General features: G+C 39.8%; 1 protein-coding gene across 1 annotated transcript in view; it reads right to left on the bottom strand.

The window, feature by feature from the left end:
• Positions 1-3,311: 3,311 nt before the first annotated feature.
• Positions 3,312-25,217, bottom strand: part of WIF1 (WNT inhibitory factor 1) — a 68,350-nt gene continuing 46,444 nt past the window's right edge. Inside the window, exons 4-10 of the mRNA XM_082738268.1 lie at positions 19,946-20,086; positions 18,949-19,044; positions 17,848-17,943; positions 13,916-14,011; positions 7,813-7,908; positions 7,202-7,297; positions 3,312-4,194 (exon numbers count right to left, since the gene is read on the bottom strand). Coding sequence (XP_082594394.1) covers positions 4,073-4,194; positions 7,202-7,297; positions 7,813-7,908; positions 13,916-14,011; positions 17,848-17,943; positions 18,949-19,044; positions 19,946-20,086 — 743 coding nt within the window. The 3' untranslated portion in view covers positions 3,312-4,072. The remainder of the gene's footprint in view (positions 4,195-7,201; positions 7,298-7,812; positions 7,909-13,915; positions 14,012-17,847; positions 17,944-18,948; positions 19,045-19,945; positions 20,087-25,217) is intronic.

The following is a 25,217-nucleotide window of genomic DNA, read 5'->3' as shown; positions in this document are numbered from 1 at the left end:
GGGTCACTGGACAGGGAATGAGATGGGAAAAAAAAATCTTGTTACCAAAGTTTCTTTTAGGAGGGGTACTATATATGGTTGCAGGGAATACTCTGAGAAGCCACTTGGGGAGGAGCTAAGAATTTCCAGGAGCATGATCAAGTAAACAGTACACTCTGTAAATTTCCCTCTGAGCATCCTGGCTGGATTGAACTGGAGAGTTTTGTTTGCTGGGTGGGGCATGGAATTTTAGGACCGGAGACAAACTGCCTGGGATACTGGATGAGAAGCTGAACCCTGTCAGGAACCCTTTTTTTTTTTTTTTAAACCTCTTTAAGCAGCTTCTTGTAAATAAATGTGGTAGAGGTTTTTCTTTTAAAAGATATTTTCTTTTTTTATTTTTAATTTTATTTTTATATTTGACAGAGAGAGAGACAATGAGAGAGGGAATACAAGCAGGGGAGTGGAAGAGGGAGAAGCAGGTTCCCCACTGAGCAGGGCTTGATCCCAGGACTCTGGGATCATGACCGGAGCTGAAGGCAGCTGCTTAACCAACTGAGCCACCCAGGCACCCCACATATGGAAGAGATATTTTAAAGACCATTGGCTTTAAAGCAGTTTTCCTACAGACCTTCCTATCTTAATCCAGCCCTAATATAAGTGTCTTATGTAGTTTAACTTATCCTGAGCAACTAGTTAGTTTTTGTGTTTACGGTTTTGGGACTCATAACCAGCCCCAATTTCCTCCTGGAGGCGGCTGGAGCAGGGCCCAATTTTATCTTGCCAGACTGTGTACATCTTCTCAGACCACCTTAACTCCTCACTCTTTTAACTTTTAAAGTATTGTTTAGAGGTATTTTATATAAATAGTCTCCTGTCTTTCAGAGGAGGTGGGGGGAGGAGCGAGGGAGAGGGAGAGAAAATCCCAAGCAGGCTCCAGGCTCAGCCCAGAGTCCAATGCAGGGCTCAGTCTCATGACCCTGAGATCATGACCTGAGCTGAAATCAAGAGTTGGAGGCTCAACTGAGCCACCCAGGCACCCCTCCTCCTCTTTCTCTTCCTTCTCTTCTTCTTCCTCTCCCTTCTTCTCTTTTGTGGTTACTTCAGAAGAGTAACAGCAATTATTTCATATCCCATATCATTGGTATTTGTTGTGATTCTACACAACCTGATAAAGTAACCAAAGGGCGTATTTTGGATGAAGATTCATAATGCACACAGGGGAAGGAGATCAATTTGCCAAATAAATAAGTAAATAAATAAACTAAAGGCTATACCCTGTTATAACAAATAAACATAGACACAGAAAAGCAGCAAATGGGTGCTCAGTCATTAAGTGTATACATTCAGCTTAGGTCATGATGTCAGGGTCCTGGGATCAGGCCCTGCTTGGAGCCACTGCATCAGGCTCTCTACTCTGGAGGGAGACTCCTTCTCCCTCTCCCTCTGCCCTCCCAACCCTTGCTCATGCATTCTCTCTCTCTCTCTCTCTTTCAAATAAGTCAATAAAATCTTTAAAACAAAATAAAGACACAATAAAACACAAGTGAATTGTATTGCACTTCACCAGATAAAGCCATTATGTATATTTATATTAAAAGCAATTCAATATAGAATTAGTACTATTCACTTATAGTAAAACTAATAATCAACAAATTATCAGACTAACATCCTAATAACAGTACTTCTAGTGCCTATCAGACATTTCCACCAAGGTGTCCCAAAGGCACATTAAGCTCAATATATTCAGTACCAAACTCAGCATCTCTGGAAACCCTCACCACTGCCCATACTTCTTCCTCCTTAGTCACTTACATCACCATTTGGATGCCTCTCTAGAACCCTGCATTCACCCAGTGACCCAGTCCCTTGCTTATGATTGAAATCCTTCTTGACTGCAGACTCTGATTCTAAAGCCATTTCAGCTTCCTCTCACTCCTCTTAGCCTAAGTTCTCCTATGGGTGTGTACCCCCAGGTGTGCATAAAACTATCTTCTGGATAAATGGAGAAAATGCTAGAGCTTCTACTTATATTTTTATCTCTTCAACATATCTGGTTTTTTAAAAGCATACCAGTTAAGTATGTAAATAAATAATAGTCACATGTAGGAGTATGTGCTCAGAAATTTCTAATGAAATACGATTGGTTTGGAGTCAGAATGGTTTGGAGATGACCCATGTAGACTATCGTGGTTTGTCACACTGCCTTCAGTCTAACTTCCCCGCCATTTTATTACTCATCCACGAGGTAAAAAGTGCTTGGAATAAACTAAGTACTGTGTAAGTATTAGCTATTAGTAGTAGCATCCTATCCCCAAACTTAACTTTCTGTCACCGTCTTAAACCCTCATTATCAAGCATCTGGATTTTTACTTCAAAGTCTTAAATCAGTTGTTTTTCATACTGGGATTCCCATGGTGAGCTTCTTGGCTCTTGGCCTGCTCCTCCAAGTCTGTGTGAACAGAAGCTGGCCCTCTAGGCTCTGGCTAGTTAGAGGAGGAAGACTGCCGTGGCCCTGCACCATGAAAAGACATGTTCACTCTGCGTCCAGCTTTTCCCTTGATCACTTCCCATGACACGTCACATTCCTGGACCACACAAGTCGTTAGGCCACTGCCCAGCAAAAGAAGAACATATAGGCTTTGGATTGTCTATAACATAAAGTCCACATTTCCTTGGCAGGATGAGGAGACTAAAATATATTGGACAGTACCTGCTTGGGATTTGTAGAGTTTTGTGTTCTACTGCATTTGCTGAGAAAAAAGGAGGGGGAACCACCTTGTGCGAATTCTCCAGAATCAGGTGACATGAATTCAAACCCATCCCACTTGAGTGTGATCTTGGATAAATTGCTATGTATCTTCCTACCTCAGTTTTCTTATATGTAAAAGGACAAAATGATACCTGCCTCAACTGATTGTAAGATAACACACTATCATGTTCTTGGGAACCAATAGGTTTTTCATAAATGGTAGCTCTTGTCATTTGCAACATTCTGACACTTTAAGAAAGTCTTAGAAAGTCTCCCTCTGAAGGGATATTTAACACATTCTAGTGAAGAGACAACGTCTAAAAACCAATGCCAACTAAATGAGAGCTGACAAACATGGGAAGGTCTCGGGCAGGGCTCAGAGTGTAGCTGGGGGAGAGGGCTGGGAGGGACAGGTGGGCCTGGGGAGCCCGACTGGGTCAGAGAATAGAATCTCTTCTGTTTTTTATGATTCTGCAGAGTTTCCTTCGTAACCAACTTTATTTCCACTCACTGCAACTCATTGACACGGACTTTATTTCCATAAGATTGCACATGCACAGACCACTCCATACAACCCTCAGAAAACTAAAGCAGCACCTTTATTTTATACAAACAGTATAAAATATTCGTTATGTAAGAGCTGTATTTTTACAATATATTATATTGCTTCAAGCCAATGCCAAAAGTCCATACGTTATAGTCCCTATTTTATTTTGTTTACAATATATTATATTGTTAAATGCCACTGCCACCATGTTCTTTCTCTCTCTCTCTCTTTCTTTCTTTCTTTCTTTCTTTCTCTTTCTTTCAATACTGAATTCTCTGGAATCATAGTAAGGTCAAAATTTGGTCAAAATATGGTGTATTGAGAGTTTAAGAACAAGAGGAACTTTAAAAATGTGACAAATGTCTAAACCCATGACAGTAAAATTAGAAATGTTGTAACTTCAACACGGTTAACTGCTCCATCCAAACCCTTGATTTATGCATTTCTGTTCCATGTCCAGTGTTCCCCAGGCCCTCGACACCATGAGTACATTGTAATTTTGGAAATTATTCGCCAGCTACACAACTGAAAAGACACAATTTTAACCTGATCAACTGACATAACATCTAATCTGTCCCAAAGCACTGAAACAAGAAATCTATACCATCCCGCTACAGACATACTTAGAAAACTTAAAAGGAAGAGTAAATATCAGCTCAGTGATTTATAATGAAGCTAATAAAATTCAGGCCAGTATTCTTAACTGTAATGAACATTATTTGAACATTCAACACATGAAAGGTTAACAAAGGCTATGAACTTAGTGTAACTTAAAACGTTTCAGATGTCGGAGTTCACCAGATGTAATTGGATTCAGGTGGATCCTGCCGCTCCTCAGCCTTTTTAAGTGAAGGCGTGTGCTGCCCCAGCCGGGTGCCTGCTGGCCTCAGGGCATGCATGAGGCGGGCTCCGTACCCTGTAAAATTATTCACAGCTTAAAAGAAAAGAAACTACAAAAACAGGCTCTTCAGATTCATTACTAACCATTCAAATGAAATCCATTTTCCCTTTTCAACCCAGAGTAGACCACAGCCACCACAAAAAGCCACCTGAATGAAGAGATGTTACAGGTTCAAGGTCTCTGCTAAAAAAGGAACCTATTTAAGGAACCTATTTTAGGAATGCCATCAAATCTGGCTTCCATCAAAGCTCTGACTCCCTATAGATTTTGGCTATGCAGAAACTCTTGATGCAAAGTTTGGATGGATGGGGTCGAATGAAGGATTTTCTCCACCCAAGGTCTGGTAAGGATCTGGCACTGAGGTCCCCAAAGCAGGGATGTTCCTGCAGAGGATCTGATCATTTTCACTGCATTGCAAATCCAGCCTTGATTATATTGCTCTGGAACACTCCCCACTCTTCATCTCTTCATAGTGATCGCACAATCAAGTGTGGCGACTGCACTTACACAAAATGGGAATTTTGCAAGAACTAAGGACCTCCACCCTGCATTTTAGAGAAGGGTTATGATTTGAACAGACTCCTTATCCATGGGGATTTGTCAGTTTCAGTCATGGTGGGCATCTATCCATTTCCAGCTTAGTTGTAAGTGGACCGTAATACTAAGTTCCATAGCTTCAGACCTCCCTTTCTCCTACTTGCCAACTTCTAGAGGTGCTTGAGGCACTGACTCCTTTCTCCTGATTTCCTAAAAGGGATCCAAGGGGGCAATCACATTTTTAAAAATCTGCCTCCATCTTCCTGTGCATTAAAGTAAGAGTTTGGCATTCCATTTGTTCCCTGTGGTTTTTAAATGCAAGCATGCCATTAAGTAACTACTGAGAACAGAATACTTTGTTCCCGAATGTGTTTCTCTGAATTGTCAGTATGTAGGCTGGTAGCTCAAGGAACAGCCAGAACATGAGCCAACAATGCACTGGAGTAAATCCTTACCCTGCTGTTCTCCCCGCCACCCATGAAGCCCGAACCTCCCTGCTGGCAAGGGTGAGCCTCAGCCAGGAAGTCTGTCTCCAATGTCTTCCTCCCCACTAACACGTCTGGGTGCCTGAGACCTCCCAAAGTGTCACCTCTCTGGGAGTCTGTTCTCTCCAGCACTCAATGCCTCCGACCTTCCTTGTCACCTCCCCATGGTCAAAATAAATCTCTTTCTTTCTGCCTGATTCTCTAAGCTCATGTACAAAATGGCTGGGTGGCCTCTCCTGGACACCACATTTGCATTTTAATCAGGCGCTGGGGCATCATCTTGAGGCAATGCCGTGAGTTGAGGGTACATGGATGACAAAACTCTCAGCAGCAGGTCGAGGAGTGGGGGTGCATGGGGGCTGGCAGTCCTGTCCGAATTGCTCATCGATGCTACTCGAGGGCCCCTGACTTGCCTTCTTTTTGGTGATGTGACTGGTTTATCAGCAGGAACTACTCTCTTGTCATCACTCTTGGTCACCAGGTCCCAAATGTGGGTCCTAGAGGAGCTTTGCAACTGATGCCTGGGATGTATAGTGTGACCTCAGCCCATCCCTAGGCTGGAGGATGTCTCAAAAGTTACTTGCATCCCGAGTTAAAGGTGGCATAAAAGATTTGGTTTACTCTTTCCCCAAGTATCTCTTGAAATGGTTAGTTTTCTGCAGTTCTTTTAGTCCAAAAAAAGCTTCCCCCAAGTGTGTCCCTGTAGGGATACATTTAGCCATTACTACCTGTGGAAAGAACCCTTTTCCAGAAGAGCCGAACTTCTGGTTAAGCTACACCCACCTGAAGCCAATTCAATCTACCATCCAGTCAATGTAGCACGTGACAAGACTCAAGTCAATGGCTTAGTGTAGCACAGACCAGACACCAACTTGACTTAAAACCAACAAACAAAAAAGCATGTATACCTACATATAAATGTATTAGATATACACCATAATAATATAATGTGAACATTATAAAATACACACAAAAATTAGAGATTTGAGATTGAGATATATATTTATATATAAACTTATATATAAATATAATAAAATAACAAAAAATATAAAACTATTGTCAAACCCGTCTTTTCCATCCACCTAGCTGATAACTTCCATACTCCCTGGGCTGCATAGACCACCCTTTGGAAACTGTGGCTCTAGAAAAATATCTGCTGTGAAGGTGATCTGTGCAATTTGTGTCCATTATTTTGGAAACTGACTGTGATAGGCACAAGCTGAACTTCTGCGTTTGAAGGTTATTGGATGACTGAAGCCTGCCTTCCTTCAAAGGCAAGGTGGACTGTGGGCCCAAGCTTAGGAGACGGAACGCTAGCCCCACCAGGTGGGGCATTTTCTGTCGTCTCACTGACAGGTCTCCAGTGCCTGGATTCTTGCTTGGAACAGAGAAGATCTCAATCAAAATGAAATGGTTGAATTGAATCAGTGTCGTTTTGTGCCGAAAACAGACCAGTGGTTTATCATCTCTACAGCTAGCTCATTTTTGGTAGTCAGTAAATTTTAAAATATACATCTCCATACTCCCTAGACCTTTCCTTTCTTTCCTTCTTTTTTCTTTCTTTTGTTTTTCTGCCTCAAAAGAACTTATTTGAAACATATCACAACCAATACCATTTAGTAATCTTCAAGAGCAAAATTCTTCATGTTTTATATGCTCATGGGTAGATCTTAAAGATAAAATCAGAGCCAAATAGATGTATATATTTGGTTTAGACTCTCATACTTGTTATCTCTTTCATAGTTACCACACTCTATTACCAAAGCAACCTGAATTACTGCTTTAACTTAGAAAAGTGGAGCTATTTTACAGATGTGGTGATAATTTGCACAGCTGCATTGCCCTTAGACTCTAAAACTTAGGCTCAAAGGGTTAGAGAGTTGAGGGGGCCTGGGATGAGCCCTGGGGACAGGAGGCAAACATGGGAAGCAGGGCTGAGCTACGGGTCATCTATCAGCTGTGGGAGCCAAGATAGGCTCGAGGCGCACCCTCCCACTCACTTTTATTGCAGTGTCTTCCGTGCCAGCCTTCCTGACATTGGCACTTGCTGGGCTCATGACAGGTTCCGTGGGTACCGCAGCCAGGCTCACAGACCGCTAGAACCGGAGGAGATAGAAAGTGTTTCCTGAGCTTTCACTGTTCAAGAGAATTAGTTGCCTTTCCTGCAGTTCTTTAGAATGGATTAGTTTGGGCTTCATCCCCTTTTGTTGTTTTGTTGTTGGTGGTGATTTTTCTAAGCCAATCTCCAGCTCTAAGTCAGTTGGGGACTTTCTGAAAAAAGGTAAACTAAGCTTGATGGTAAACTAAGCTTGATGCTTCTGAGTCACAAAAGATGCTCAGTAGGACTCGGAAACTGCTGGAATGGAAGCTCATTTTCCTTAAGAAAACCCCCAATAGTTAAAAAGCTGAGTTGCTCCTGTGTGAATGTGTCCGTGTTTTCACATGCATGGATTTCATACAGTGTCTTTGTTCTAGAGAAAGGGAACATAGATGTCCTTGAGACAGGTTCACGGTGATGCTTAGGCAACATGCAAGAGGCCCAGAAGTTGTGTAGGAGGAGATCCCCGAGCTCGAGCTGATTCTGCGGTACTTACTGATTCTGGGTACTTACGCTTGGAACAGAGGTCTCCTTGGTAACCTTTGGAGCACTTACATTTGCTTTTACCAATGCATTTACCTCCATTTCGACAAGGCTGCGGGCATTTGCCTGAAACAGAGAAGGATGCAGATAAGCCAGGAACTCAGTGCTTCATTCAGAGATATTCACGTTTTTCAAGGGAATTGCAGGGCTTTGAGAGGATAAATACTTTTAGATGGCACCGATTCCCATTTATTTCAGACCTGCTCTGGCTTTGATACCGTTGGAGTTTCATTCTTAGAACAAACGGGTTAGTATTTTCACTTGTGATTTCTAATGGATATCTGTTACGATAAATGTGTTGCCCACATGCTATGTGTATATAACTTTTTTGGTAAGCAGAATAAAATTCTGTTTCGCAAACACTTGTAATTTAAGATACAGTACAGGTTAAGATGTGAATAAACCACCACCAAGTGATCTTCTCTCTGAGTTCTGACTTTAAATGTCACTCTTTCTAAAAGCAGACCTACACCTGTGCCCAGTGGTGTCTTTCCTAGCCGAGGATTCTCCAGAGAGCAGGGCTTGCATGCAGAGAGTTTCTTTGTTAAAGTGATCCTAGGAAACCAGAATGGGGGGACAGGGAGAGGAAAGAATGGAAGGAAGGAAAGCCAACACAAAAGTGTGTGTGGGGGCTGGTCATCACTATAGGCAACCAGGCTCTATCCTGTGCGATTCTTCTGAGAGGCCGTGGACACTGCACCTTCAAGTCACTCTTAAGAAGAGAGAGTGGAGGATTTGTTCATTGGCACCTGTCTTCCACTGGTTGAGGGTCACCCTATGGAATGACTTCCTCACACCTCCAGTATGCCCCTATGTGAGTGCTGACTGATTTTGTAGGACTCATAGGAGTCTCTGGGTAGAAAGCAGAAGAAGTGTGGAGCAACTAAGATGGGGTACCATGAGGTTATGCCACCCAAAACAGGTTTGCACAGCAGTGACTGGAGTGAAAAGCGGGTTGAGAGGAGATATGAAGTAGGGCACCAAAGGGGCCCCATACCACACCAATGCTTTTTTTTCTAGAATGTCTTAGAGCCTCAAAATACATCACTCTTTCTTTTATGTCGGTGCCAAATGAGAATTGCTAATGTTTTCACAGCTCTTTGGGTTACAGGATTTTAGAGCTGCAGTAGGGCCTTAGATGTAAAAATGATAAAATGATAGTCTTTTATTCCAGAAGCTATTTATTCTCCCTCTGCAATCTAGAATTTGCCATTCAAGGCTGGGTGATTTGAAGAAGTAGAAGAAAAAGGGTGGGTCACCCAGAGCTGACTGCATCCTGTGACTAGCATGATGGCATTCCAGAGAGAGCAAATACCCATTAGGTTTTGGGAGTGAAGGGATTTGGATTTTTTTTTATTGTTGTTCTTTTTCTTTTTTTTTACATTTCAGCAGAATACTCATTACAAAGGTCTCAATACATAAGGGGAAGAAATGAAATCTTTATCATAAAACACACTTTTATTCTCTAAGCTCTTCTTTTTATGGTCAAAAGAGCCTTCAAATGAAGTGAGCTACCCTATGTTTTACGAGCAAGCGCTATGTTTGATAAACATAAATTCCATATGCAAATTATTTTGCTGAAACACTTTACTTCTCTTTTCACTTATTCAAAAGGACCTTCTCCAATGTATAAATTCAGCAAAGCAACATTTAGCCATTGTGCAGACAATGGCTAAAGAGACATAATATTGAGATGTTAGAGTCTCTAAAAAACCTGGAATGCCATTATACCTTTAAGTTTTTCTGATGCAGGGATGTTCTAGAAACAGGTATCAAATGACCTTAATAATAGAATACTACCTTTTCACTGACTATTAAAAATTCAAAAGTGTCCTTTTTTGCTAAGACAATGCTAGAATAGTATTTACTATTTGGTCAAGATCCCAAGTCTTATCTAAAGCAAAGGAATGCCTAACTCAATTTCCATTTGTATCAATGAAATATCTGACCCCACCATATGTACCAAATTGGATCCTATCATAGTATTCTGCCATGCACTTGGGTTTTTCAAGTCAACAAGATGCGGAACAATAACCCTATGTCAGAAAAGATAGTACTTATTGTGAAATACTTGGTGACACCAATTTCCCCACATTCAATGAGAGGTGAACTTGGTAGCCAGGGATATCACAGAGAATGACTGGTAGAGAGAACCTTTTCATTGCTTCCATGGGTCTTTTTTTTTCTTTATCAGAGGGAAGTGAGAGTGTTTGGGTTCACCACTGCCAGGAATAAGGACGTTCTCTCTTGGTTATCACACAGCAGAAATGTGACTACAGGCGACTGTCCCAAGGCCATTCCAAATCAAATCTTACAGAGCCAAAGCCTCATGAAGGTGTGACTGCTTTAAAAATCAGAATCCTCTAAGTGTCTTTAATGTTGACTCCCTTTTCCTGAAAATATTTTGCAATAAATTTTATCCACTGGACAGTGGAAAAGTAAGCCAACTTGAAACATTACACATTTTTACCCAGAACAGACTAAACATTGCCTGAAGACAAATAAATTTTACTAAGTTTATATGTTAGCATTTTACTATAACCAGTGAGTGGGGGGGGGGGGGTCCGGGGAGAACAATGAGTTAGGGATTGACAAAATAAGGACATTAAACTTCCTCTGCCCATTGGATTGTAGGATAACTTAAATGTGTGACTCTGCTTCACATAGAAAACCAACAAAAATGATTTATAACAGTGCCAACAACTATCATCTCTGGGTCTTAGGATTATAGGTGATTTTTAATTGTTTTATTCGGTATTCTAAATATTTTTATAAAGAATACTTTATACGGAGGACTATTTTTTTTTAGTCCCATAGATTTCATTTTATTTTTTTTTATTATATTCAGTTAGCCAGCATATAGTACATCATTAGTTTTTCATGTTGTGTTCAACAATTTATTAGTTGTGTATAACACCCACCGCACATCACAACAGGTGCCTTCCTTAATACTCTTCAGCAGGCTACCCCATCACCCCACCCTCCTCCCTTCTGTAACCCTCAGTTTGTTTCCTGAATTCCAGAGTCTCTCACGGTTTGTCTCCTTCTCTGATTTCTTCCCCTTCATTTTTCCCTCCCTTTCCCTGTGGTCCTCCATACTATTCTTATGTCCCCCATATGACTGAAACCATATGTTAATTGTCTTTCTCTGCTTGACTTATTTCACTTAGCATAATCCCCTCCAGTTTCATACATGTCAATGCAAATGGGGGGTATTCATCCTTTCTGATGGCTAAGTAATATTCCATGGTATAGATGAACCACATCTTTATCCAGTCATCTGTTGAAGGACATCTCAACTCCTCCCATAGTTTGGCTCTTGTGGACACTGCTGCTATAAACATTGGGATGCATGTTCCCCTTCTTTTCACTATGTTAGAGAGGACTTTTGTAAAAATAAGAACTCATTATGTTATTTTAAAACTTCATTTATAATACAGCATAAATAACCCATGTAAACTTTTTAACTGAAAGTTCACTGAAGATCCTTGGGATAGCTAGCTATGAACCTTAAGTAACGGGATAAATGTATACTCCCTACTTCCAGGTATTTCTAACCTTGATGTTATTTGTTAACTGGCAAGAGTTCTTAAATTAAGTCAAATTGAAGTTTGGGAAGGTATCAGTCCTAATAGATGCCAGGGGAAATGAAAATATAAGTAACATCAGAATATATACCTCATGAAAAAAATAGACAATAACAAGTACTGGCAAGGATGTGGAGAAACTGGAACCTTCATACATTGCTGGTAGGAATGTAAAATAGTACAGTGGCTTTGAAAACAGTTTGGCAGTTCCTCATAAAATTGAACATGGAGTTCACATGTGGCCTAGCAATTCCACCCCTAGGAATATACCCGAGAGCACTGAAAACATATATCCACACAAAAACTTGTACATGAATGTTCACAGCAGCTTTATTCACAATCACCCCAACATGGAAACAACCAAATGTCTGTAAACTGATGAATGGATAAACAAAAGATGGTTTGTATATCCACACAATGGAATATTATTCAGCAATTAAAGGGAAGTAATCATACATGCCACAACATGGATAAATCTCAAAAACATCATGCTAAGTGAAAGAAGTCAGACACAAAGGGAAAATGTTATATGATTCTATTTATATGAAATTTTCAGAATAGGCAAATCTGAAAAGATAGAATGTAGACTAGAAGTTTCTAGTACTTTGGGGAAAGGGGAATAGGGAGTGCCTGCTCATGGGTACAGGGTGTCTTCTGACATCCTTTGACATGTCTAATGCCATGTTCTGGAATGAGACAGAAATGGTACTGTTCTTCATGAATATATACTGAATTGCACATTTTAAAATGGTGAATTTTTGGTATGTGAATTACATCTCAATTTTAAAATAAGAATTCATAATTCAATTTTTTGTCTCTACTATACTAGAGGCACTTTTCAACTCAAGATCCATTTCCGTATTTTCTTGGTACTGTGGTTCTTGTAATAGAAACAAGACATTTCCTAGAGAGATTTGAGAATAACTTGTGATAGGGATAATCAGGAGCCTTCAAAGGCCTACATTTTTAGTGTAGTAAGGGAAAAAAGGAATAGAAATCATTGTCTCTGCCAATGGAAAGTTGTAAACCCAAGGACATACTTACATGTAGAGAAATGAATCCAAGAAAAAAGATTCATAAATATGATTTAGCTAAGTAAGTGAAGTCTGAGAGTAAGTGTGGGGAGAAAATTGAGGGGAATTAGTTCAGAGATATCTTTATCAGGGTAATTAATAAGAACAGAAACCATATCCTGACAATTAATTACATGTTCTATGGAAATTTCAGAGGTATTTCACTTGAACTCTATCAAAAATGGTTACTTCATCTACTACTCATTAAAGTACAAATAAATTAGAGGTTAAAAGATAAAATTGTTGTCAATATTACTTAATTTTGAGCCCACTGCAACCCACTTCAGAAAGTATGGTGGTACTAAACACAGCAGTATTTTACAGATAAAATATGGCTGGAAATGAAAATGCTATATTCCAGAACTTCCAAAAAGGCAGCAACAGGGCACCCTTAGGAGACATGCTCACGTTTTTTCTCCTTCCTGAATGAAGCACTGGTGTTATCCATTTTCTGGATCATAAAGCAATCTAGGATGCGGTTGACTCATTGCTGAATTTAATAGGAAGATTCAGCGATCTGCTGAGGGTTACATGGCTGGTAGGAGGCAGAGCCAGGATAAGCAGTTTGAGATCCTGATTCTGAAAACAATGACTATCTACTACATTCCAGCCTTAAGTTTTTCTTTCTTTCTATGGAAGCATGACCAAAATATCATGAAGGCACAATGAAGACCTAACTGCATTGATTTGAAGTTCACAGCTCAATTATTTTTTTACCTGAATAAACATTCATGTGACACTTCATCAATCAAGATATAGAGCATTTTTCGTACCCCATAAAGTTCCTCTGTGCCCCCAACACCAACCTGGTTTCTACTATCATCCATTAATTTTGCCTGTTCTTCAACTTCATAAAAATAGAATCGTGCAGTATGCACTTTTCCCTTTACTTAACATCTGTGTGGTTCATTTTTGTACTGTGTACTGTTAGTTTGTTCTATTTTTTTAAAATTGTTGTGCACCCTTTCTCCCCTTTCCTTGAATCTATCCTTTCCTCTTAGATGGGTTACTGGCTCTAATTTAGGGAAGAAATTCTATGCCTGCAGGTAGGTAAAAAATCCACCTGTCCCAAAACTCTGGTCTACATTTCTAGGCTGAAGCGAGGGGCTCTGCACAATGAGAAGGGGACAAACTCACTAATAAGAAACAACACAACATGCCAAATAATACAAATCCAGATATGACTGAGTCAGAGTGTGGGCTCAGAGTCACCTGGCACCCACTGCCCCACCTTTAGGAAAAATGAAGATGGTATATCTAGTGAAAAGAAACCACTGACCTGAGACCCTGGATAAGCTATTCATTGTCTCTGGGCTTCAGTTTCCTCACTGAAAAAATGATGGGGTTAGGTGGAGTACTGAGGCTCCCCTCCACCCCCCAGAAACAAAGAGAATGCAGAAAGTCAATACTCACTTATTTCACACTGTTCTCCCTCTAGTCCTGGAGGGCAAATACACTTTCCAGGGTAGAAACAGGTCCCTCCGTTAAAGCAGGTGGTTGAGCAGTTTGCTATTAGAATGGATAACATGGGTAATTGCATTAGAGAGTAGGTTAAACCTTAAAAAAAAAAAAAATCCAACTTCACTTAAAGTGAGGTGATATTTCTAAGACATCTGCCTCCTGCCCATTTACTTAGTCAAGTAAGCCACTTTGCAAATGCAAAAATTGTAACCAACTGCTTGATCATTGACAGATTTCAACAACATAATAGAATAGCACATACATTATATACTATTCTCTCCCTGGAGGCTTCTATTTTAGAGAAAAAAAAAGGCAAGATGTATAAAAAAAAGTTATGTTTTTATTTTCTTGTAACTATGCCCTTAAGAAAGGAACACTATAAACACCCTAAAATATTTTTTGATGTTAAAAGAAGAGTAAAAAGGAGAAGACTTATTTTAGAATAGATAAAAGGGAGAAAGGCCATAAATACTAGGAGCTGGCAAAGGAGAAAGCAACTTTTTTTTCCCCAGAACAAGAACAGAGATTCATCTTATGTAATAGGGATTTTAAAAAATAGACTTTTATGACATTTGGAGGAAGGAGTCCTGGTGTTTGGGAAAGGACAGACTGTCAATCCTCCTCAGATCCCACAGGAATGGGAGTTGCAGCAGCTACTTGGACAGATTATTGTGGTGGTCCAATTAACTAGATTTTCCAGGCAATAATCATACTGTTTGTAATTCATCCTAAACCCTGTCTTTGTGTCAACTTCTGGAATTTCACTGCTTACACCTAAAATAAAGGGAGGACAAAAATGGGGACAAGGGTAGAGTAAGTATCTAAAAATAGACGGGTTGGCTCCTTCTAGAAAAGAGATGAAAATGAGAGCTTGGATTCTCAGCAATTCCAGTTATAGGGCCTATTTGTTCTTGTTCTATATAAAATGGGCCAAAGTTGGCTACAGATGAACAAATGCTGAAGTAAGCTTCCAGTAGGAAAATCAGAGAGGAGATCCAAAATTTATATGTATGCTTTCTTTGTGGAAAAGCAGTCCAACCTGCATGTTCTGCAAGTATCGTGCTTCTTAAATGATAGAGCTTTTTGTTTAAACCACAAGGATCTGCCCTCTTAAGGCAATGCTGTACTTGCTTTGGCAAACATAGCCTCCCAATGCAGAAGGGAACAGCAGCATTTGGGTATAGAATTTAGGATTTAGGAGAACCAGCTCTTTGGGCTTCCTCCTTGCTAACTGCTCCTAGTATTGCTACGGCAGGACAGTTGTTTTTGCAAGTGTGATTCTATCTCCCCACCTGTCTCTGTGTCTCCTGGGGAATGAAGAAGAGACAAGAAAACATCAGGATCAGGGTCTGCTTGGCCAGAGCCTTCTGGGCACTACCCCTTCTAAAGAATAGAATGGGATGAACCTGGGAGCTGAACTGTAAGTCTCAGAATGATGACAAAGCTATTTAAAGAATGTGGCCATGCTCTTAGTATTGGTACAATTCTTTACAAGCTTCTCTACATTTCTGTTGTGCAATGATTCTGGACTAGGAAAATGCACAGAGGCACCAGGTAACTTTCACTGGGGCTGAGGGCATGCCGAGCCAGGGCTTAACTTTTCATTTCCTAAAGCTGGCAACAGAAGTCCCAAGAGCCACCAAAAGTTAGTCTTTAATGTTGCTTCAAATATGTTATGCTCAGCTCTAGTTCTGTGCCAGTAATTAAGCCATTTTTCAGAAGCTCTATACTCCCTCCTGGATGATAAATGCATCTTTTTGTTGAGGTAATAAAAGCCATTATTTTTTAATATTCCCAGATCTCCAATGAGACCAAGTGGAATGTCAACAGACTTTCCAAAAGAATAATAATAAAAAGTTACTGGAGTCTAAGAAGTAGGGAAAAGTTTTCATCTGAAATGTAAAATATTACAAAGTGTAAAACATACTGGAATCCACATATTTTCCTTCAACAGTGACCACACAGTGTTTGTGACTCCATAGCATTAGAAAAACATTGCAGTTGGCACTCCATTGTTCAGACGACACCAATGACGGTCACATCTCAGTAAGCAGCCCTCACAAACAATCTCTTTGAACCTCTTCATACCTGAGTTTTTCATCCAAACCTCTGAGGGATTTGCTGTTTCCTAACAAGTTTTGTGATAATCTGAGCTTAATTCTACGTTACGAATCGCCCAATTTTGGAAGAGCGGAGATGTTGAGTGCTAAATTTTGACAAATAAAAAGAAACTTTTTTTACTCACTGGCTCTTCTTATCTTGTCCTTAGTGCTTAACCTTTATGAATCCAAACTTAAGTTAAATCCAATACTCTAGTTTTATATCACTTAAAAATAAATGGTAGAGATGGTCACAAAGATTATCTCCCCAGCTTGGGGCTGGGGAGCCAGGGGCAGTGGCTTAATTCCTAATCTAGAGATCAGAGGGGCACCTAGGTGGCTCAGGTCATGATCCCATGGTCCCAGGATGGAGCCCTGCATTGAGCTCCCTGCTCAGCAGGGAGTCTGCTTCTCCCTCTCCCTCCATTCATGCTCTGTCTCTCTCTCTCAAATAAATAAAAATCTTAAAAAAAAAAAAAAAGTTTAGAGACGGGAAAAGTGTGACCCACAAGGAGATAAAGTCATCAGCCCAGATGCAGAGTCACTTGAGGAGGAATGGGAACCCCAGCAGGTAGCCTGAATGACAACAGAGTACCCCAGAGGGTGTGAGTTTGGGCCAAGCTACTGGAGTTCTGTAAACTTCATTTCGCTTCTCTGAGAATGAAGCAGATACAACTTTACATATCTCAAAAGGCTGTTGAGTGTAAAATCAGAAAAAGTTGTGAAGTACTTTATGTATCATGGAAGAGCAGACCCCTGTGAATTATTCTCTGACTCATGCTGAGGGATTCTTCCAGGAGCTCTTCCTTCTTTTTAAAAAAGTGGTTCATTTCAATCTTAATTGGTGTTGACTGCATGATCACTGAAGAGACACTTCTCAAAACTAACATAGCTTTTCATTTCATAGCATGTATTTATTTAAAAAAAAACAAGGCTCTACTCACGCAATGAGAGTTTTTGACACAAGGATAATGTCAATAAATAAATACACTTTGCATGATATTATTTAAGTTTTTACCCCCATGAAAGATGTGAATCAGGCAAAACAAATTGGTATCTTGTAAAGCCTATAGACAGTTCAATATTTTAGAGGCAAGTTTGAACCCACTTTCTGAGAGTAAGCCTGGCGAAAGGAAGGCGGAAGACCATCTCTCCCGGCTGTCCTCTGTGAGCAGATCATTGAATTGGCAGTCAGTCGGGAAAGGTAGAGCAGATTGTTTCATTTCAGTCTTAGAAGCTCACCCATAAAACAGAATGAAGACATACCCAAACCCCACGTGGTGCACAAAACTCCATGTTCCCCTCCCGTCAAGTTGTCAGTGGGAGACAGCTGCCCAGTCTGCACCTGGGACAGTCACCTAGGTAGGACCATGAGGCACATTCCTGTCCATGGAACAGAATAGGTGTGGAAGTTTTGGAAATCACTTCTTGGGATTTTTTTTTTTTTTAAATCAGTGTCTACTCCAGTCTCCTTCTCTGCTCACTGACTGGTTCCTGAAAGTTCCAGATCTCTAGGTGGAAGGTGCCAGGATCCTCGAATCACAGCATGGAGGGCAGCCCCACTCACTGTAGGGATTCCTGCACTGGAGCATTCTGTGAGTACAAGCAAACTTCTAGTGTGTTGAACTACACCAAAATTTGGGGTTAAAGTTATTATAGCAGCCAACAAAGTTTTACACCCTAATAATAGAGCTATTATGGAGAGTGATGGTATATCAAATATACTTCTTTTAACTAAACATTTATAAAGTAAAAAGAACCTTGTTCTTAGAAAGAAACTGTTACCTTTATCACAATTGACTCCATAGAAACCAGGTGGGCAGATGCAGAACCCAGGAGTGACACAAAGCCCGCCATTCATACACCGTGGTGTGCAAAGGGCTGAGAGAGAGAGAGAGAGAGAGAGAGAGAGAGAAAGAGAGAGAGAGAGTGCTCTGATTAAGGCCAAGTAGGGTTTTGGGGAAGGACCATTTCGGAAACATCGATAATACAATAGCTCTACATTTTTTGATCTTTGTGGTTGACTCTAAGGTCTTTAGAGATACAGGTGTGCTTTTATTATTTATGAATTGTAAATGAGGTGTTTTTTTTTTTTAATGAGGTGTTTTTAAACTAATTTCATAGGTGAGAATTTTAGAATTGTTCTATTTGGTGGCTGATGAAAATTTGCCTAGAATCATTACTTTGATTAAGACATGGGTTTCTTAAGATTTTAAATATTTTTCTGTGCCCTATTTCCTACACCTTCTAATTCCAAAATATAGGCAAATGGGAAAAATTCTTATGTCTTAGTTTTACTCTCATCAAATAAGCTGTTGGTATTTAAGCATTCTGTGATTTGTCCACATTTTCCTCTTAACTCTTTCATATAATAGTAATTTCACTGAGATAGATATACTTACAATACAAATAATTTTTACCTTTTTTTTTTTTTTGGCCTCATAGTAACTACATAACTCAGGTGTAGACTTAGTTGTGAATCAAGTTACTTTGAATTGGAGTAGCTACTGTCAAATCAATCATAATAATTAGCTTTTAAAATCCAATTTAAGTGGAGGAGAAAAACTTCAAAACTTTCATAAGATTATACCAAGGCATAGTGTGTATAATAGTGAATTAGGGATGGGGGTGGGTCGTGGCCGTGAAGAATGCAGACATTGTGCTAACATTCTCTGTCCCGTCGCCATATATTGGATTTAACAGAAAACCACTCTTAGAAGTACTCTCCAACTGCTCTTCTGCGGCTCTTTAAGATTTTACCAATTTTATGGTAGGACCAGCAAAATAATTTCAAAGATGGTGTTAAGAAAGCTGATGTGGGGCTCTTGTGTGACATCAGTTTCATTAGGAAGCAAGGGAGCGTAGCTGGCTCTCTCTGTTCTTTACCTTTCTCACAGTGAGGGCCATAGAATCCATCAGGACACTGGCAGATGCGTCTTTCATTGCAAAAACCTCCATTTCGGCACCCTCCTGGGCATTCAGCTTCACCAAAGAGAAACATGGTTATATGGACACCTCTGAAATTGTGTTGGGTGAATTACAGCAAGCATGAAGAGGTTAGCGGTGACCTTTACCTGCAGTGCCCTGATTATCCTAATTTACTGAATACTGGTAAGTTCTACCTATATTCTCTCTCTGTACCTCTTGTGCTTCACTAAATCCTCAACAAAGCCAGATTTTGCATCTCTCAAATCTACTTCCAGCAGTAGGGGGGCTCAAGGAAGAACGCAAAGCAAGCTTTATTCTGCCTTCACCCCCACCTATCAATCTACTGGACTTTCTTAAATTCACACTGAAATAAATGATATGGCCCACAACGTTTACTTTCAGAGGGTGGAATGGCCTTTTGGTTCATCTTTAGAGCACTGAAGGCCTCTAGAGCTTAAATTCTGTGCTGGAAAACCTTGCATCAAGATGGGGGGAAAAATCTAGGCCTTCATGCTTAAATGGGCATCAGGGTGAGATGCCTTTGCCTGGCAGACATTGTTGTTGTGACGATGGTACCCTGTTCTCTGGGGAGGTCGGCAGCACCAAGCTTGTGGTGGGGGTGTGAGTGGTATTGCCTTAACAGGTGGTAGTTGCTGGTAATGCCTGGCAACCTTGCTATGAAGTTGGGGACTCCCAAAGATTGTGTTGGAGGAGGGGAAGGAGAGAGGTAGAAGAGATGGCTTTTGAAGAGGTATTGGTAGTTAAAATTGTGAGTGGTGTCATAGCAGAGAAAAGCTCTTAATACCATACTGGACTCCGCAGTAACCAGCCCCTCTACACATTGGTGTGGTTATAATTATACCAAAAAATTATCTGTCTGTCTATTATCTATCTTTTTACCCATATCACACCCAAAAGCCTTCTGAGCCTTCTCTTGATGGGGATTACTGATTACCTTGTTGACATGTTTTAAAGAAGATAGCATTTTGAGGCGTCTGCAGGATGGTGTTGCCTTCAGAATTCATTACAATCACATTCACTTCAAATGCTGCCACTCCATCTTGTTTTCCAAGACATGGGAAACCAACTTGAACAACTAAGGAAAAAATAAGTATAGAGAAAGAGTTTATCTAGTTGATTCCAGTTGCATAGAAATCTTGGTAAGAGAGACAAAGCAAAGCAAAAATGGTCACATTGCATTTTTTGATAGTCTTATATCTCCACCAGAGTAGAGACTGTATTTTGACCATATGGGTGTTTTCCACAGAACTTACATATCATGCTGGGCAGAGAAAGAATGAATGACTCATTAGTTTGTGCTCTGCTAATATGGAATCTGGGATTTTTTTTTCCTAGTCTGGGCTTGTACTATCTTGAAAAAAAAAAAAAAAGATTTTCTTTAAAAATTAAAGGTGCAAATAGGCAACACAGATTGATTAATTAGGGAAAGAAACCTTTTGGGTACCTTCACCAGCCTCCATATAATCCAAAAACAGCTAAAAAACAGTATTCCAGAATCTATTAAATAAAGACCCATAGACACTAGTTTATTTTTACTTTGTGTGCCTGAAAGTGACACAATATTTTCTTTGGAAATATTCTACAACTCAGACTAGACTCTACTTGTTGGAATGAGTTTGTGAAGCTAATATTTTCTCAGCTATTTGTTACTATTAAGGAGTGTTCATATCTTGGAGATCTAGAAGGGAGTTTGGTATGATAAAATAAGCTTATATCTAACCGTTTAGGTTCCTAAAAACAAGCTATTTTTATGTGTGTGTGAGTGTAATGATCACTCGGGGTATGTAGATGTTGACTTAGCAAAGAGTGACAACTAATGATGATGGTGTACTGGGAGAGCAAGAAGGCCACCAACTCTGGAATGCCCACAAGTTAGTGGGTGGAAAATGGATCAAAGCATTGGCTAAGAGAGAGATTATGCAAATTTATTCTTCTTCTGTTTTTTAAAGTAGGCTCCATGTTCATGTGGACCTGAGTTCAAGACCTGAGCTGAGATCAAGAGTCAAGATGCCTAGCCAACTTAGTCCTTGATTACGTAAATTTCTAAAATCCACCAGATTATCGTTAACATATCCACTGGGGAATACTGATCTAACTGATCCAATAGGCTCTAGTTCTTTCTTATAAATAGGAAGAAATTTTGCTAATAAGTAGATATTTGAAATTTTGCTTCATTTTGTTTGTATATAGCAGGTTATTCTTACCAAGCTTGGGGAAGTCGTACCAAGCCAAGAAAAATCCTTTCCCTTTAGAGTTTCCATAAACCTTTCCCCTAAGCTCATAAGAAGGAATGATTTGGAAATTGGTTTGCTCTTCCATAAGGTGTTGCACGCAAGCTGGTCATACAATCTTTTCAATGCGCTTAACAACCAAAAACCCCTCTCAAAGCTTTGACATTGTCAGTGTTTATTACTGTGCCATTCTCAAAATAATAGGTCTTTCCAGTTCTCCTGAATCTTGAGATCCAAGCATTGCAACTAATCAATTAAACAGTAAAAAGGAAATACATTTTAACAGAAATAAAAAGAGAGAGAAAACCAAAATTGTGCCTGAAGTTTCAAAGTAAAATTGTCCCTGCTGAAAGCCTTGCTTTAATGAAATCTTAGACACAAAAATGCCAATTTACAAAACACAAAAATCCATTGTAGGGATTTCCATTTCAAAAAGAAGCAAGAGTTGACAAATTTCTCTTCCAATGCATTTTCACTTGGTTCAGTTATAAAATTTTCGAACTATTGTTTTCCAGGTGCATCTATTTTTCTGGACCTTACTTAGCCTGAACTTCACAGCCCACTTAATTCTTTAAAAAAGGCACTTCATGGGGTGCGTGGGTGTCATAGTCGGTTGAGCATCCAGCTCTTGGTTTCTGATTAAGTCATAGTCTCAGGATTGTGGGATCAAGCCCCATGTCTGGCTCTGCACTTGGTATAAAGCCTGCTTAAGATTCTCTCCCTCCCTCTCCCTCTGCCCCACTCTTTTACCTTTCCCTCTCTCTCTCTCTCCCTCTCTAAAACAAAAACAAAAATAATTTATCAAAGCATTCACTCATATAGCATATTTATGCCTAATTCTGTCAAATGCAAAAGAAAAGTCTTTTGTATTTTTGAATGAAAAACTTTAGACAATCTTGGCAGATAACTAAAGATGTAGCATCATTATTTTCTTAGTAAACCATAGGTAAGCTATCTCTAAGAGTTATTGTACTAATCTAAAATTATGTTCAATTCATATTAATATTCATATGAGATATTTTCCTTCTTCATCTTTTAAAGATCTAACAATCTAGGTTTAAAACTGTGCTCATTTTCCTTACATATTTATAATCACAACTTAGCAAATTCAACTTCAATTAAAAATGAAAACATCACAATTACCCTCAGCCCAGGTGGAAAAGTTTTACCAACAAATACCTATTTCTTTAGAAACAAGAGGTATGTCAGCATAATTATGGTCTGAATCTCAATACAGAATGATTTGAAAGGAACTAGGAAATAAAGTTTAAAAGTTAGGAGGCACATAGTTTATGAGTTTCAATGAATTAACTTTTATGATAAAAGTAGAAATTAATAAAAGATATGTAAATAACACTAATTACATTTGCTTATTTTTCCGTTTTAAAACTTGAAATAGAAATTTTATTTTTGTGTGTGTGTGTGTAAATTCTACCCGTCCTCCTTTCTGCTTATATATTTTATTTATAAGACTATTCAAGTAATACAAATTATAATTATAGTTTTTAAAATGTTTCCAAAAAATTTGCTTAAAAAAGAAAAACACCAAAACACCTGAGGTGCCTGGGTGGCTCAATCAGTTGAGTGCCTGACTCTTGATTTCAGCTTGGGTCATGGTCTTGGGGTTGTGAGATCAGGCCCAACACTGGGTTCTTTGCTTATCAGGGAGTTTGCTTGAGATTGTCTTTCCCTCTCCCTGTGCCACTCCCCCCTCAAATAAAAACACAACAACAACAACAAAACCCACACCTGACTTTTAGTTGTAATTGACTTTTGTGCAACTTGTTCTCTACCCAAACTAGATTTCTTTCTGTTCCTCAGCATGTGGTATATGGCCGCACTGTCCTGACCGCACACCCACCCTGCTGCTTGGAATATTCTTTCTCTTCCTTTTTGTCCAGTGCCCTCCTACTCATCTTTCAAGATCAAAATGAAACATTTCTGTCACTTTCTCTGTAGTCTACCCTAACACCCCCTGCCTAAATCATTTCACTTATGTATTTCACCAATACTCTATACATGATTTCTTATAATGATTTAATTATGATTCTGTATCCTTTGCTAAGGATGGGATTTTCAACAGCAAAGACCATACCTTGTTCTTTTTTGTCATTTCAGCACCTAACCTATCACCCGTCACAGACTAGGCATTGACAGACACACCTTGTGGGAGACACACCCACATACCCTCATACACACCAGCACACATCCCCATTAAGTAGACAAATTCCCCATAGACCGGAGGGGTGGGGGATACAGAGAGTAAGACATGAAGAGTGTGCATGCCGAAAAACACACCCACAAAGAAAAAGATCTCGAAGAAAAAGCACAGTCGTCCTACTTTCAGGGAATAACAGACACGTGATAGTTACGTTGTGTTTTTGCAACAATAAGCATCTGAGGAGAGGGCCGCTTTCACCGAGAGCCAGATGAAATTAGTCCAGATGTCGTGAATTCCAGGACAGTCTCGATTGTATAACTGAAGCTGAGGTAAATTAAAACAACTCAGAAAAACGGAAGCAGATTGAATGTAACTCACGTGGCATTCAAGTGCACACGGATGTGAAGCTGACTGCAACTAACTGACTCGTACACAGCCAATGTATTCCTATTCCACACAGAGAGGAGGGTCTCCAGGCACGAGAGCCACTGCCCTGAGGAAGGACAGGATGAGAGCGAGAGCGCAGGCGCGGCATCACGTGACCACAAATCGCTGGACGACCGTCATATGCTCATCGGTTCCCCCAAGCTGTGCTCACCGCCATTCGTTCTCTCAGCCAATACTGAGCACCCTCCCTGCTGAGGTGTGGGTTCCCTGCAGCATTAGCACCTACTGAAAAATGTCTAGACATGGAATTCCTGAAATCTTTGGTTGAGAAAGAAGCCGGCTGTCTTGGGTTCATGGTATGACAGAAGCTGTGTTCAACGAGGTAAAGCCTTGGCTTGATGGAAACTGTTTTTTGTTCTCCAGTTTTACTGAAGCAGCCTGCAGTTTGTATTTCCTGTTTTTATTTTCTTCAGATGCCAGAAGGCAGGCCCTTTGTAACTGTTAAAGAGCAAGAATGTTCTTGTTCGTGCAATGTTTAGGCATCGAGGAGTCTGGGGGGATGAAAGAACGGCTTAGCAGCATGAGGGTATAAAACAGACCAGTAGAATAATGAATACTACCTGTATGTTTAGGGCCAAAGACACACTGATTTGGTTACTTTTTAATAATTCAAGGTACCCTTACTGCTCCTACTGTGGGGACTGAGCTAATAAGACTAATGAATAACTGCCCTGCAACGAGCTAAAATTCCCATAAACTTCTTGCACCTGCATTTCTGCAAACAAATCCCACATCTGCCTTCAAAACCCTATGTTCTGGGGTACGGGGGTGGGGGGGGTCGTATATGCAGTGTGTGTGTGTGTATGCGCTCGCGCACTGCACACGCACATGAGCAAGTCACCTCAGCCCAGAAGGCTTACTCTTTTTATTCCTACCTTGTCCAAAACATCAGTCATTTCCCCCTAAATTTTGTGATTTGTTAAGATTCTAGATGATTAGAAATTGAAATTTTACCTCAGTATGGTGTGTTAAAATATTGGCACATCATATATTCAAAATTGGATTTTTTCAGTATCTGAAGAAATAGAATTTCAGTAAGCTTTTTTTTTTTTTTTTTTAAACTAAGGTGAATTAGGCTGGGAAGATTTAGGTTACAAGCATTAAATTGGAAACTCAAAGATGCAAGATTTATTGGAAGTTCAGCAGGTGTAACTGTATAATTGATTTAATTATTTAATGGGCTACAATGAACTTGTTTTCCTTAAATAACCAGGAAACAGCAAAGGAAAAACTTAAGAATATAAAATGGAAATTGAGAGATCTATTATGTATTTGTTTTACTCCTGACTGCATCTAAAAAGAAAGAGCAAAAAATATGATCGAGAAAATTGTCTTCCACTACAAAAAAACACTGTGTGACATGGCAT

The sequence above is a fragment of the Mustela nivalis genome, assembly GCF_964662115.1.
Source record: "Mustela nivalis genome assembly, chromosome: 7".
Classification (NCBI taxonomy): domain Eukaryota; kingdom Metazoa; phylum Chordata; class Mammalia; order Carnivora; family Mustelidae; genus Mustela; species Mustela nivalis.
Note: the sequence above shows the minus strand (reverse complement) of the source record. Positions and strands in the feature narration are given on the sequence as shown.